Source organism: Pipra filicauda, unplaced genomic scaffold, assembly GCF_003945595.2.
Source record: "Pipra filicauda isolate LSUMZ 115617 unplaced genomic scaffold, ASM394559v2 scaffold52_size3558583_pilon, whole genome shotgun sequence".
Taxonomy (NCBI): domain Eukaryota; kingdom Metazoa; phylum Chordata; class Aves; order Passeriformes; family Pipridae; genus Pipra; species Pipra filicauda.
This window is the reverse complement of record NW_024104676.1, coordinates 3,342,890-3,358,811: the sequence shown is the minus strand read 5'-3', so window position 1 is coordinate 3,358,811 and position 15,922 is coordinate 3,342,890. Positions and strand designations below refer to the sequence as shown.

At 38.1% G+C, this 15,922-nt stretch overlaps 1 protein-coding gene across 1 annotated transcript in view; it reads left to right on the top strand.

Annotated features, from left to right (window-relative positions):
* Positions 1–15,298, top strand: part of OXCT1 (3-oxoacid CoA-transferase 1) — an 88,967-nt gene extending 73,669 nt beyond the window's left edge. The window contains exons 15-17 of the mRNA XM_027712704.2: positions 1,555–1,635; positions 3,825–3,926; positions 11,507–15,298. Coding sequence (XP_027568505.1) covers positions 1,555–1,635; positions 3,825–3,926; positions 11,507–11,542 — 219 coding nt within the window. The 3' untranslated portion in view covers positions 11,543–15,298. The remainder of the gene's footprint in view (positions 1–1,554; positions 1,636–3,824; positions 3,927–11,506) is intronic.
* The last annotated feature ends 624 nt before the right edge of the window (positions 15,299–15,922 follow it).

The window sequence follows — 15,922 nt, the reverse complement described above, 5'->3', positions numbered from 1 at the left end:
AGTTTTCTACACTATTCAGAAAAATAGAATGGAAACTGGTTGAAAGCACTTGATTTGGACATGACTGAAACATGGAGCACTGAATTGAAATCTCCTTTCTCAAACTGTGTTGTGCAAGATTAAGGACATTTTGGTTCTTCAGCCACAGAATTTTTTTACTTAAGGAACACCTTAAGGCTTTATATATCTACACAACAGTCTTTTCCTTTATCTGAACAAGTCCTGTATAAATTCAGATGGTAGAAAAGCATTCCATTCAGATTGCTGTTCTTACATCCTACCTGATGGATGTCTTCCAAAAGTCACAGAATCGTTTTGGTTGGAAAAGGCCTCTAAGATCATTGAATCCAGCCTTTGAAAAGATCAGGAAACGCATGTCATCTTCAGTGCCAACTGGTAATACAATATTCTTCAGCTCAAGCGTTAAGAAGCTCAAATGTATCAGTTATCAGGGACACAGGAGCCATTCAAGCTGCCACCTCTGCAAGTCCATGCATTTAAATCTCAATTAGGTCCCAGAAAGAGACACTTCATTTTATAGGGCTGAAAAGTGTATCTGATATGTTTATGATTTATGAATAGCGCAGATTAGTCTTGGCTCTTAGGCAAAGTGTGTAAGAATGTCCTCAAGAGGGACAGGATATAAGTAGATCAATTGAAAGTAACTAGAATGAAGAAATAGTTCTTCACAGAAAAAAAATATATTCAAACGCACATGGATTGCTTATCTTGTTTTCACTCGGGAGTCAAACTGGCTGCAAGGTGGTTCCTGAGTTTATATTAAGCCTTAAGGCAAACTGGTGATGGTAAATTTTTTGAGTATTGCATTTAGATGGTTAAATGAGACATGTTACACTCTGAGAGTTCTGAACTGAAAATTGATAATTAGAGAAAAAAATAAAAGGATGGGATAATGGGAGAAATGTGCACTTAATGGTACCTCTGTAAAACACAAATACTGATGAAAAATGTAGCAATCTATTTTTTTTATATCCATTCAGAGCTCTTGAAGCCTACATTAATTTAGTAGGTTTTAAAGCCATTTGTGAACTCTTACTAAAAGAAGGAAGAAAAAAAGAAAAAAAGGAAATTAAAAAAAGATGAGGAGATCACTCCCAAAAACCCACGACCCAAATCTTACCTGTCCAGCTTCATATCAGAAGCTATGTCTTCTCATGAGGTAATATTTTTCCCAGGATTTTTAATTTTTTTCTTTCATGTGTCATTGGTGAGGTCCCATGTATTTTTTGTCCTCACAGGAAGGGCAGATTATTAAGCAGCAGTATGCAGAACTTCTAAACTTAGGAGTCCACTCAGTGGTACAGTAAGATTCTTATTGGTCATCTTCCTCTATGTAGGATTTAAGTAATAACTGTCCCAAATTGCCAGAGATGTAGTCTGCCATAGGAGTGAATTCAAAGAGTGTTCTGAATATACTGAATGTTTCAATAACACAGAATGACTACAGCTGTGATTTTCGTGTATGTATTTGAATTCTGAGTAAGTTGTGTTGTTTTTGAAAATTTTTGTTCGTCTCTATATTATTAAACACAGGGCAATGTCCATAAAATCTTGGAAAAATGCAGCTTGCCACTTACTGGGAAACAGTGTGTTGACCGCATCATTACAGAGAAGGTAAAGTACTTTTCTTGAATCCTTGCTAACAAATTCCTCCTCCATCCAAAATGAAAGTAGTAGAGCTTAGTAAAAATGAAGAATATGTTTAGTATCTGTTGCCACTGGAGGGAAAAGACACCCTTGGAGCTCAGGTCCAAAGGTCTTGGGGCTCATATCTTTCCTTTTAAAGCTATGACATGCTGCATGCTGAACTGTACACTTAGACACTTTCAGAACAAAGATGCCATGTATGACAGGCATGAAAAGTGTGTATCTCTTTATTTTTCCCAAAGTATTCCTGAAAATTTGCTGTGAGATGCAAATCTTAAAGTACAGCTGTAATCACAGCTTGGGGTTTTTTGGTTGTTTTATTATTTTTGTATGTGTGTGGGGGGGTGTTTTGGTTTTTGGTTTTTTGTTTTTCGTTTTTTTTTTTTTTCCTGGGGGGGTTTTGTTTGTTTTGGGTTTTTTTTGTTTGTTTGCTTGTGGGGTTTTTTGTGTTTTTTTGTTTGGTTTTTTTTTGTGTGTGTTTTTCTTCTTTTTGTTTTTGTTTTGCTTTTGGTTTGGTTTTTTTTTTTGTGTGGGGGGGAGTTTGTTGTTGGTTTTTTTCTTTGTTTGTTTGTTTTTTGATTTTTTTTTGTTTTCCCCCAGCAGAACACATATAAATTAGACAATCGGCATCTTTCTCGGTGTGTACTACAGACTGTTTCAGATATACCTGTAGCTGTAGCAGAGCTTTAAGTCTTTTGTTCTTACTTGATTCCGTTAGTGAAGCAGTTTATTCTCCTGTGCAAGTATATATGAGCATCTGATATTGCTGCTTCTCAAAGTACATTAGTGGATCTTTTCAGCAAAGGATAAGTGACTTAAGGTTTTTGCTGTAATCATACTCCTTTTATTATCAGTGTTTACATTTTTAAGGACTTAAAGTAGTCCCTCTGTGAGCCATCTATCATGCCAAGTAGAATGCATCAAAGATGCTGATGTAGAATTTGCTTTCTCCAGTGGTATGTTGCTACATTTAAAGGATTTTTCTTCACAACGTAAGGAAAAATAAATTAAAATATGGAAGTTTTTTCCAGTCCTCTACTCACTGGCCACATACAAATATAAGGTACAAAGAAAATGAGAGGGAACAAAAACTGATATAAAATAAACAATAAGCAAAATTTCTCTTAAGATTCATCACTTGCCAGATCTTGTGGCTTTATTGGGAGATGACACAAATGTACAACAGCATTTAGATAATGTTGCAAATTCTGTTACCACAGTAGCATCCTAGTGTGCATGTTCCTTTATGACCAGCTTCTCTTTTAAGACTTAGAGGAGCTGTCATTTTTTAGTCCCATAAAGTGGTCTCGTGCCCAGAGGACAGCTAGTCTTCAGTACACTTCTGTGATGAGCTTAAGACTGAACTTTTATTCCAAGTTCAATTTTCACTGGTCTTTTGGTACTGAACTTTTATTTTCAAGGAAAATTACTTTAAACCTTATGGTTTCCCTGGCAACTAGCTTGCAACCTGTGTATCTCCCTCTGGTAGGCACTATTAAAGTGCGCATTGTTTTACAGGTGTTTTTATGTGATGTGCTTGTAAGTCTCAGAATTGGATTGCATATCTTATGAAGACATCAGGAACTTTGCTCCTTCAACCATTTCCGCCCAGGCTTTCTATTGAACATACAGCAAGAAATGTTCATTGCTAGCTTCTGAAAATACTAACATTTGCACTGGGTGTGCAGTAACTGTAGGAGAAACTTACAATGAGACAAAGGTGATCTGTACTCTCTACTGGCCTTAAAATTAAATAAAACAATGAGGGAGATGTTCACTTTTCCTGTTTCTTTCATGGTCTCTTGCTGGGCATTGTCTTGCAGCAAAGAACGTTTCAGCCCTTTCCTTTGAACTTCCCATTCTCACCAAATGGGAGTGGCAGGCATGGTCCTCATTTCCTGCAGGGATAAACAGTTGTACATTTGTCCCACAAAACTAACACATGTAGTATTTTAAATTCTTTCAGATTCAAAAAAATGTAGCAGAAATCTTTAGTGATCAGTCAGAAAATTGAAACCAATTGATAGTGGCATCTTTTGTTACTGAGGGAATGCTACCTACTTCAGCACACCGTTTTGTACAATATTACCATTTACATCCCTGTTTGCTGCTTTGGTAATAAAAAAAAATAATTGTGTGCTTTTTGATCTTTGTAGGCGGTGTTTGATGTGGACAAGAAGAAGGGATTGACTCTCATAGAAATCTGGGAAGGACTGACAGTGAATGATATCAAGAAAAGCACTGGCTGTGACTTTGCAGTAAGTAATTTTACAAACCCATATAGTTAGTCTGGAGTCAAAACAAATATTCTCCACAAGTGTTCATCACATGAAGACTTGTAGATGAAGTAAGTTTCTTCTTTATAGGTGAGGACTGAATAGATTGCCTGTGGGATTTACAATAAAAATGTAATTTAAGGCTAATCTAGTGTGATTATGTCAGAAGCATCAGAAGCATCAGACGCTAGGAAAACCAGGAGAGATGGAGAAATTACTAAAAGGACAAGTGGAAAGGAAACTTTTATGCTTTGAAGAGGGAGCTGATCATTTTGGAGAAGTGGATGAATATTTATTTTTCCACTGTATAAGTCAGTTTACCTAAGTGTATGTTGCTAAGTTTCCATGCTGTCTTTAGGTGGAGTTGTAAGTCTTCTCAACAGGAGTGACATGTGTCCACTCTGTGTTAGTAGTGCCAGTCAGTGAACTGTTCTACCATTGATATCTTTGCTTTGTCTCTCCCTTTGTCTTCTATGAATGGAACTTATGCTCTGCATTAATTCAGAAAGCCCCTGCCTTTTGACATTTATTCTTGTCTCATTTACAAACACAAAAATGGATTATTAATGGAAAGCTGTAGCACACTAGGGTGTAACTGAATGCATGTATGGTTGATAATATAGTTTCTTCATGGCCTTCCCCTGCATGAACATCACAAATTTTTTTCTTTTGTTTTGTGAAGTCTTTTGGGGCAGTTCAGCCCTCCTTTGGCAAAGACAGCAAGTATGACTATGCAAATGCTGCTGTAAAAATAGTTGGGGAAAATTTAGTAGTGAAACAAAGTACTCTTCTTCTATGTAGAGTTTCATGGCAGAGCAATAGAACATAACTGAAAGACTGCAGAGCATTCAGTTAAGTGAAAGAGTTTCATAATAAGGCTTTGAGCATACTGTTGGTAGTAAGTAAAACTTTCAGAGCAATGAGCCTGTGAAATTCCATTCATTTCCTGTGTGCGTAAGAGAGCATTTCTGATAACTAAATATGATAGCGTATGTTTTTCTTTAGAAAATTTTAAATAAAGAGCTATTCACTGCTGAAAATAGCTTAATTTATCTGAGAAAAAATTTTGATTAAAGACAATTGGTCTGCAACTGCAGAGTGCAGAAAGCTGCTACAGAATCACTTTGGTAGGTTACTAATTTTCCAGGTAAAGTCATTATTATTTTTTAATTTAAAGTGGAAGCAAACTTCCATATTCAGCAATTCTGTGTGCAAAAGAAATTATTCAGCCTCTGACTTTGATCTAGGAAAAAATTATCAATTTTTTAAAACTTTGATAATGTCAGGACATCTTTTTCTTGCACTGATCAATCTGTCAAACAGCTAGCATCTAAAATTAAAAATGAACTTTGTAGGTTTGTGTCATGGTTTGAGATAGCCCCAAAAATCTAATTCCCTAGTCTTAAGCCCCCCCCCCACATCTCAACCTAATGTGAGATGGGTTTTTCCAGACAAAACACACCAGACTCCAAATGGGGGAAGGGGAATATATTACAATGACTATACAAATAAATATTATAATACATTATACACATGATCACAACTATCTCTACCATGACATAAGTATTTACAATGGATCAGATCTTTTCTCCCCTCCAAATAAAAGTCCAGGAGGGAAGAAGGACAGATCCCTTCTAGTCTCTGAGCAGCAGGATGTTCTAAGGCAGCAGGTTCTCCTCATCTGTCTTCCATGCAGCAGTTGATAGCTGGGTTGTTGTAGCTGGATCTCTTTTCAATACACACAAGGGGGTCTCCAAGCCCCTCGGCTCTCCTTCGGTCCAAGCAAAGGCCTCACCTGTGGACTGCCAGCAGGGACAAAACTCGCGTCATCACAGGCATATCACGAAATGCAGGGGCATCTTCGTGAAAGTCCCTTCCTCAGGGGATTCACCCCTGAGTCAGAACATCTTGGGCAGCTTCAGTTGCAAGCCTTTGCCTCAAGAGTTCCACCAGAGCTCCTGTGCTCTGTCTCAACTGCCAACGTGGCAGCAGCGGGGGGGGAAGCAAGGTCACCCCCCTCTGCATTCCATCTGGCCATCCCAGTCAAACTCTGGGACGTCTTTGAGCTTCTTAGCTCCTCTCTCTCTCCGGTACTGCTGTACTCCAAAGCTCCTCTCGAATAGGAGTCTATCTACTCCTCCTTTCTCGGAGGTCTCAAAGGAGTTTGGGGGGGGTCTGGTTTAGTTCTTACCCCCAAAACCTCTGTCTCTCAGCTACTGGCTCTCTTTTTCCTGGCTCTCCTTCCAGGAGTCTTCTCTGCGGTGCATACCGTTTCTGCTGCTTCTCCGGTTCAGTTCTTATCTGTCCTGGCTCTTAGCCAGAGTCTCTGAACGCTGCATCTCTGCTTTCTGCTCTGTCTCCACTGCCCACGGTGGAGAAAAACATCTCCCGGCTTAACTACAGATACTTAGTCCAGTCTAACACTGTTCCAAGTCTTTGCAGTCCACCCCCAGCCAGGGGCTGGGGGGCCCCAGAGGGCCCAAGGGGCTACGAGCCCCTTTCCTCGTGGCTCTACAACATGGCCACCACTCCTTCCAACAAACAAACTACAACTCTTCTCTTCCATTTGCTTGTGGAATGTTTGCATTTTGCAGGAGCGCCCATTGGACAGAACTTCAAAACTTCCAGGGGTTACCACCCCTTGGGGTTTTACCATTTTTCTTAGCCACTGGGGGAAAACAAGATTCAAACCACTACAGTTTGTAACTATTGCAATCAGTCACTTTGTTTTGTTCTTTTGTATTTAATTTGGGGAGTAACTTCATAATGAATTTGAAGGCATGATGTTTAGTAAGCATTTGCATAGATGTAAACTACAGGAAAGGACCTCTGTTTTTGGAACACACTAGCCCTTATTTTTTCAAAACCTGTTTATTTGGAAGGATCTGGGGCTTTTTTTTTGTTCAGGTGACCAATATATATGTATTCAATTAAATGTGTTTTTCCCAAAGTAAAGGCCAGAAGCCTGTGCTCAAGGCAATGAGGACAAAAACAACCAAAAAATTCAGAGAGAGAAGTGCGAAGCGTAAAATGATGGGCTATGAGGTAAAGCTTTGCAGCAGGTGTGATAAGGCAAGACTGTTAGGTCCAAAGAAAAGAGTAGCACCACCCAGCAAGTTCCTTGCTGCTTTTCTGGAAGTGTTACAAAGGAGAGGTATAAATTTCAAATACTTAATGTAGCCTGAAGTTAGCAGTTGATGAAAAGTATTGGAGCAATCCACTGTCTGGGTCCCTGGGATATGTCTTACTAGGATCAGTAAGGGACACTCCACAGGCACAGTTTCCTTGTTGTCCAGAGAGCACAGTCTGCTCTGCAAGGCTGCCGTAGTCAGGCATGAAATCATGAGTTGCACTAAAGCACCTGTGGGCATGAAAAACGTAGGTGCTGCTTGGCTTATGCATTTACAGGTACTTTCCTTGAAAGCAGGTGGCTTGCATAAATGCTTTCAAAGTAAGGCATGTTTGCAAAGTGTGTACCCCTGCCAAAGTATGCACAGGAGTCAGTGTGACATACAGGTGAGTCATTACAAAAGTGCTTGACATCTCTACAGCACTTTGGATGGAAAGCATGAACCGCTGATTTGTTTGTTAAACTTGTGGCATGGAAGCACACTAGCTCGCTCTTTCCTTCCTTCCTTCCTTCCTTCCTTTCTTCCTTCCTTCCTTCCTTCCTTCATTCTTTCCTTTCTCCCTCCTTCCCTCCCTCCCTCCTTCCCTCCCTCCCTCCCTCCCTTTTTTTGTCACCCCTCCTCTAAAGTGCATTTCCAGACCACATGTCCAAGTCGTCTTCTCATTGAAATCCTTACCAAATCTGTTGAAATCTTTGACAGCAAGACTGGGTTACTATTGTATAATATTGGACCCTTGATGGCCCAGTTTTCATCTATACCAAACAATGGTATGTCCTTCACTTAGTTTTGAAGCTCAGAAAATAAAGATTTGAGCATTGTGATAGGCATTTATTCAGAAAGCAGCATTCTTGGTCCTTTATTCCATGTTTCAAGACTGCCTCAGGCTTTCTTGCAACAGTAGGTCTTGTGCTTGTGATTATTTGTGTTCACTGAATGAGACATCTTGGTTTTATATGGGTGACAGGAGCTTTAGTGATACTGTATTGCCATAGTAAAAGCAGGATCATATTTGCCTAGTTTGAAACAGAACTAATTGGGGAAAAATGAAGAGTTCACCTCTTTTTCTAGCATTTTTTTTCAGTGGATGCAATGAATGATCTGAACTAAAACAAATATCTCTGTAGGTTCACTAGAAATGAGATTTTAAGGGGTTGCTGTAGCTTTGTATATAACTACCTCACCCCATGCAGACTACTCCTATTTGCAGAGGAGAACTTCATAGTCTGCATGGCCTTATTTGTGTCACATTTGATTATACAGTCCCATTTTCACAACCTGCTTACTTGGAAAAACATCTCCTAAAGAACATTTGCAACAACAAAATGTCAAAGGAAACATGATTTAAACTTAACAATCTTCATTATAGACTGGCTCATATAAAACATGAACAATTCACCCTCAATTTTACTGTGCTGTGAAGACAAAATGTTGGCTTATCTTGTATGCTTAAATCAGATTTGCTGTAGCCTAGCATGTAGATCACCTTGGCAGGCAATCTGTTTGGGCTTGTACTGGCTTATACCATTGATGAAACCATGATAGGACATACTTTTGCAGATGTATTTCATTATAAAAATAATCAGGATAAGTCTAAAATCTCCCCCCTCTCCCTACCTTTTTTTTTTCTTAATGTAAAACATCAGTTTTACAAAATGTTCTTGAAAGATAGTGTGGAGAATAGGAAAAACATCTGTCAAGGCAGATGCTTAAATAGAAATGTTTAAAAAGAATGTTTAAAAATAAATTATTTATGTTTAAAAAGAAAGTGACTGTCCAATTGAGTACAAAATGGTACAGGATATTGGTTTTATTTTCTGGAATTACATTTTTCTTTGAGAAACATTTTCTTTTGAGGCTGTTGCAGGATTGACTTGATTTTTAAATGGATGTTGTGTTTTTGTGACTTTTGTATCATATATACATATATATATGATGATGGAATTTTTTGATTTTATCTGAAATTAAATACAAAATAGGAGTTAATAAGAAAAGCAACTTTTATTAATTTAATGAGGTAAGCAACTTTTAACAAATATGCAAACTTTTTTTTTTAGGGTCTCTTTTTACATTTGGATCAATAACTTGCTTTTGCACACTGGTCAAGGTTACCAACTTATTAAGACTCAGCACTATTCAGAATCAGGCCCTGAAAGAACATTTGCTACATAGAAAAACAATTAAATGAGCACAGAGCTGTTTGTGTAGCTGAAAAGTATAGTTAGGGTTTGGAAATCAGACAGTCAACAGGCTTGAATTGCAGGGAATCTGTGAGGCTCTGTCTTCTTACCAGTTCAAAGGCCATGTATTGGGCTGCCCAGGCAAACTTCTCCCTGTACACCTGTTCAACATAAGCAAAGTATTTTGAAGCTTCCAAGATAAGATGTTCTTCCCATAGGTGAAATAATAATGAGAATGTTGCTTAGGAGGTGCTGTAAGAAAGTATCCACTCTGTAGACTGTGAAACAGTCTACATTAAGGACCTTCAGTCCTTACCAAATGCTGTGCTCTTAGCACAGCGTGACACTGAATTGACTGCAGTACTAGGATTTAAAGTAGTGGACTCGGGAGGCTTTCCGCATTTCAGATTTGAGTACTCCTTGTTTTCTAAGCACAAACTTGTGTTACACTTGCATTTTTCTGCTTATTTAATCACATGTTATGTAGAGCAAAGAATTTGGGTCCAGTTTGGGTCCAGTTCTGAGTGTTGCTGAGCTCTTGTCACCTCCATTACCTTCAGCAGGCATTGTGACACATCACACTCATGGGCCCCAGACCCTTCCTGAAGCAGAGTGTGATACACACAAATGACAGCTGTTAGCATCAGATGGGCAGACATTACATTTAACATAATATGCTCATCAGATGTGAAACACTTGATGTTTTGATGGCACCGAAATCTGCAACATTAGAAAGAGTAATCTCCTCCAGTAGTTGCCTTTTGTCATTTGCAGAATACAGTTCTTGGTGGTTCTATCTTCATCCTCCAGCTTTTACCTTTACCTCAATGGAACCATCCCTGGTGGAGGCAGAAATAGGCCTAAATTATGCAAGGCACATCAGAACTTGCACTCTGAAACGTTGAAACATTTCTGGAACTACCCCAGGAATGCTGATGCACTCAGGGAGTTTCTCTTCTACACTTGTACCTATTAGATCTCTTTATTATCCTAGTTCACACACAACTTTGAAAAAATCAATGAATGGTTGCCATCCATTGAAAACATTTCATTAGCATTTGATATGTAAACACATTCTTCATGAGCTAAGCTTTCCTCTGTGGTTACTCTCATAAGGTAATAAATGATGACACATACTGGCTGGAGGAAAGATATCAGAAATAACTGGTACAGAAAATACAACCCTGTACTTCTAAAAGAAAGAGGCTTTAATGCTTGAAAAGGCCCTTGTATCATTCTTTCATGAGTTAGCGTCATTAGTACTTTTAACTGAAAAAGATGGGTTAAGGAGGCAGAAGGATGCAGTAGGTGAGGTTTCCATGGGACACATTAATCAACTAGGAGACAGATTGTCCGTGGAACTGTTTTTCATCCTGAACAAGCAAGATCACATGAGTTATTTTTGCTCTTCATCCTGGGGCACCTATTTAAATAGGGCTGGGAACAGGAGATAATTAAAGGGGCTTGGATCTTCTGTGGAGACCTATTCGTCACGGTATTTCTGTAGACCTGCAGTCAGAGTTCAACCAAATGTTAACCACTCATACTCTGAAAGGTCTTTTCTGTATTGTTCCTATTTACACATTCTTTCCTTCTCCAGCTTCCTGTTTAGGCTTACTGTGTTTTATTCTTGGTTTGCTGTACATTTATAGTATCACTAACTGATTTTTTGAGTATAGGGAATTAAAAGACTAGAATACATAAATGTGTCCTCACACAAAAATTAATGTGAGTGGAAAAAGGCAAGTTCTTTAAAAAAAGTAAAATTAAAATTATTATACTATATAATCATCAATCAAGTAAAATTGAATGTGAATGGAAGAAGGAAAATTTTACAAAATAGGAACAATTAGAAGTATTCTACTATATTATCATCAAGCGTTGTCCATCTGCATTGAACTCTCCTACTGCTGTTCATGGCATTGAAAGCCACATAAGACTCTGCAGGAGGCAAGTGCGGGTTCAACTGCACAGGTTTAATCTGCTTGCATTTTTACATCAGTAACCCATCTCAAAATAAATGAAGTTGGAAGGCTAGATGCTGATACCACACATCAGTTATATTCTTGCATCAGAAAATTTAGTTATGGGAGTGTTTGTCTCTGAAATACTGGACATAGTTCAATTTAAATAAATACAGTGTCTGTAGTCTTCAATGGTACATAGTTGGTAGAGGTGGAAGTGAATGGTGGGTTGTGCTGCTATATCTTATCTGTGTACCAACTGCTGTGTTTTTTTCCCTCCTTTCTGCCAGGTTTCGCCGAAATTGATACCAATGAGGCAGATTTAAATGCGAAATACAGACTGGGCTTAACTTCTCAGAAGGCTTGTTTCCAAATGGGAGAAATCGGTGACTGTTTTGCAGTTCTACTTTTTTTTTTCCTTTTCTTATTTTTTAAGGGCTTTGTAAGTAGTTTCCAGATAGTTAAGCTCAGGCTTTGACTATAAGCCTAAATTGTATTCTGCTTTCATAACATTACCAATTTTAATGGAAGGGTGAATATATTCCCTAAGTTTTGAATCCTATTATACTAAAATGTTAATGACGATTGTAAAAAACAAAAAAAACCTCGTAGTCTGTCTGCCAAATACTATGTTTTTTACGCAGAATTAGAAAACAACCATGCAAAACTTATGATTGCCTCTGTGTATCCTGATATCTGTTGCTCTGGAACTGCGGCACTTATCATGTCCGTTCTCCTGTAAAGGTGTGGGGTTTTTTTTCTGGAGTCATCTATAACAAGTGTACGTATCTGTAGAGAGACATCAGGAATATGAACTTTCCTTTTCCTGAGCCTTTTAATCAGTCTGTGATAAAACTATTTACACTGGTGGAAATAACTGGGACCTAAATGTATCTGCTGCTTCCACGGTGTGCGTCTTTTGGTATTAGGAAGCCTACACTTCCCAAAGTCCAACTGTGACCCTTTATATTTCCATCATACAAACTAGAATGGGGCTGGTGTGAAGGAGGAAGATTAAAAAGGCTCCATCCCCATGCAGACAACTGGTAGCTGCACAATTTCCCACGTTAACTACTCTTACTCTCCAGATATAATGCTTCTCACCAGATACCAGTCAAAGGCAAATGAATATTGTTTCTGGAGTGAGGTCTGTCCTTCCAGTGTTACACAGAGAAACAGGGGAAGAGAAGGTTGTGGACACCTTGAAGATTCTTAAGAAGGGAATATGGATAGTTAAGAGTAAAAGCATTAAATCTGCACCACTTCCCAATCAAGGCATCAGAAAAATCTAAAGAATTTGTAACCCAAACTTATAATAAGTAGAATAAATGCCATAAGACAATCAAAATGAAAAGACATTATCTCAGAGTGGTTCTGCTGTTTGGTGAAGGTTTTTTTTTCCCTGTTGTTAATTACAAAATTATTTTTATATTTTGTTATTTTTGGAAATAGGTGACATGGCAGCATTGAATCTCACATACCAAATCAGCACAATATGTCTTTATTATACACAGCATGAACTGACTGGAAACCAACATTTACTAAAATATAGTGTTTTCTCCGAGCATAATGGTTTCTGTCATTTCTGTCATTTGTATAAGTAGGAGCACTTAAAACACTTCAGTTAAAATAATTCCTGATATAATGTTTGACATCAGGACTGGAACATATTAAGTGACTGAAAAGCATGTAAAATGTAGATACACGAAATGTACATAATGCCTATCATACATGTAATAAGGAGTGTTGGGACATGATATAGAAGGGCATTCTAATACTGGCTGAATGAAGGATTCACCATAATCCATGTGAGTTGTGGAAGGAATATAAAACAGGTCTCGGGAATCCGATAGGAAAATCTTGCGACATTTAGCTCCTGTACTAACCTTTGTACTGTTTTATTTCCATTCTAAAATAAGAAATCCTTCTTTTTCATGGAACAGCTACAGAATTTGCCTTGATCCACACACAGGTTTTATAGCAGTAAAACTGTTTTGATTGGAGATACTATTTTGTATAGTTGCACTTACCCTAAACAATTCTTTGACAAACTCTTGTCAATACTGTAACAGGTTATCCTTCATCCTAGAAAGAAATAAACAAAATGCCTTTGTAAACACCATTATGCCAGTACAAAAGTGCTTCGGTAGTATAAGCTGTATGAGTTGAACTTGTGGCTGCTAATGGGTGGTAGGCTCTTGTACAGCCTGAACCTGTAGGAAAGACCTGATGCTGAGCCCATGGGAAAGACTTATGTTGTACAAAGACTAGTGCTGATGTCATGATTAACATATACCAGTGATTTGGACAATAGGTAATTTGCATTGAAGACTTGAACCTGCATTTATCAGTGCTCCAGTATTCCTTAACCCAGCATGTTAATTTTCATGTTTTCTCTGTTTAGATGTATTCCCTGTGTTACTCATTCCAAACAAGTTATTTTCTTAAAAGTTTGACCATTTTTGTTGCTATAGAGGTGGACTGAAGTTCTGCTTACAGAGGTTTTACAGATTAAAAATCTGTATATAATAAAACCTGTCTATTTTAGCTCGGTGTAAACAGTTTTGCTTTTGGGTAGAGCAGCCCAGAGTTCTCTTCCTCAATCCATACAGACAGTTCAGTGACAATTCTGACCCTTGTGGTGCTGTACACAGCAAAAGGTGCCTGTCCTTTCCTTCAGGGCCAGAGATGGGTGAAGAGCTACTCTGAGGGGATAGGTATCATCCCTGAAGGGGATTTCATTCATCTTCACTCAGACGTAGACAGTACTCAGAATGGATGCCAGTTTTCGGGCAACAGGGGAAGGGAGTTACTATTAACTTCTCCAAAAGGAAAAAATAACCCAACAAAAAAACCCCAAAAAACCAAAGAACACAAACATTTAAATAGATGTGAACAAGTTCTTTAAGAAATCTATACATGAAATGTTGATCTATTGCTACATTAGTTGTAGGACTGATTAGTTAATTATAGCGAACATTTACTTACGTTTGTAAAGTACAGGAGAAGTGTCTGAGGGCAGGATCAGGTGTACTCTGCTTCTACCATAGAACTATGCTTTGCTGGCACACGCACAGAAGCCATTGTTATCGTTAACATATGGCTATAAAAAGACTAATGACCTGGTAATGTCTGGGAGTTTAATACCTTGGTTTCTGAATCAAAGAATTAGGAGCCAAGAACTCCTGATTTTCAGCTTTTCTGGTTCTCCACTTACTGCCTTGTGGAATGTCTGCTGTGTTCTCTGCCTTGTCTCCTGTTGCTGGAAAAGGGGATGTTTTTCTTCCTACCTCACAGGGATGTTGTGAGGTATAAGAAGCTAAGATCTGTGCAAGAGATTATCTTTTCCTCTTCAACTTGGGGATCACACTTGATCAAGAGTGTGCAAGAGTACTTGTAGACTGTCGAACATGCTGTACATTTGAGCTCTGTGTCTTATTTGTATCAGTGTTAATGCAAGAGAGAAGAAGTACATGGTGCTGAAAATTGGGGATAAAAGGAGAACAGGCTCTCTCCATATATAGCAGCGATGCTGTAGCAACAGGAAACAAGGTATGGATGTCACACAGGAATTTTTTATCTTGAGGACAATAGATGTGGTAGAATATTGGTATTGTTATGAAAATGTCATCTGTCCACACAAGCTAATTGCGACAAGCTCTGAATCCACTTTTTTAACTCACTTGTCAAACAGGATTAGAAATTAAAGCACTCCTGAGCATTTCCCTCTCTGTGGACGCAGATGTGGTTCATAGGTAAGGTATACTCTGAGCAGTAGTTGCAATGATTGGTGTTGCAGGGATGAAGGTTTATTGGGACATCACTGAAATCATTCCCTGTTTGACAGCACTTCATGAGACAAGTTGATACTCTTTGTCCTGAAGAAGATGATGATTCTACTGTATTATCACATTGGACTTATTTCACTTTATATTTTATTGATTTTTTTCCATGAAAATGCAAAAAAAAAGAAAAAGGAAATATTCTAGAAAATGTAGTTGTACTGTAAACTCTGCAAGTTAAACATCAAAGTCCTTCTTGTATTTGCAAAACAATCAATAAAGTAAAGATGTAAAATCTCAGGTTTTGTCTATTGGTACCATTTCTCATAGTGTTCTATTCTGCTATTAGGAGCAGTAAGAGATTAGCTCATGTTCACACCAGCATGTCACACCTCAGCACATGCCAAAACATCAAGGTCTTGGTTGAATGTGGATGAGTTTGATAAACAGAAATAATGAAGCTCGAAACTCAGCTAACAGCTGGATTCTCCACGTTCTCTCTTCTGACTGATGCATCTGTTGGGTCAATCTCAAGCATAATTATCACATTCATTTTCAAAATGACTTGTTTTTCAATCAAGTTAAATAATGGACTGCATATGTAGTCCTTAGAGAAGTGATTTTTTTTACCTTTTGATTAAAACTGCTGTAGAACTGATCGCATTTGAGATGTTAATCATTGATGTTAGCGTGTGGCTGCTCTCTGAAAATAGTACTAGATGACACATGAAGACAAATTCCATTAACCACCTAGTGGATAATAAAGTACATGATTGCAAAGGGATGAAAATGCGTGTCTGTGGATAGTGGGGTTATCCTTCCATACCTGTCATAAGGTCATGAGTAAATATGTCATAGAATCATTTTCTCTTCAGTATCATCAGAGAACAGGTTGATAAATGTGAAGAAAAATGTTTAGTGTCA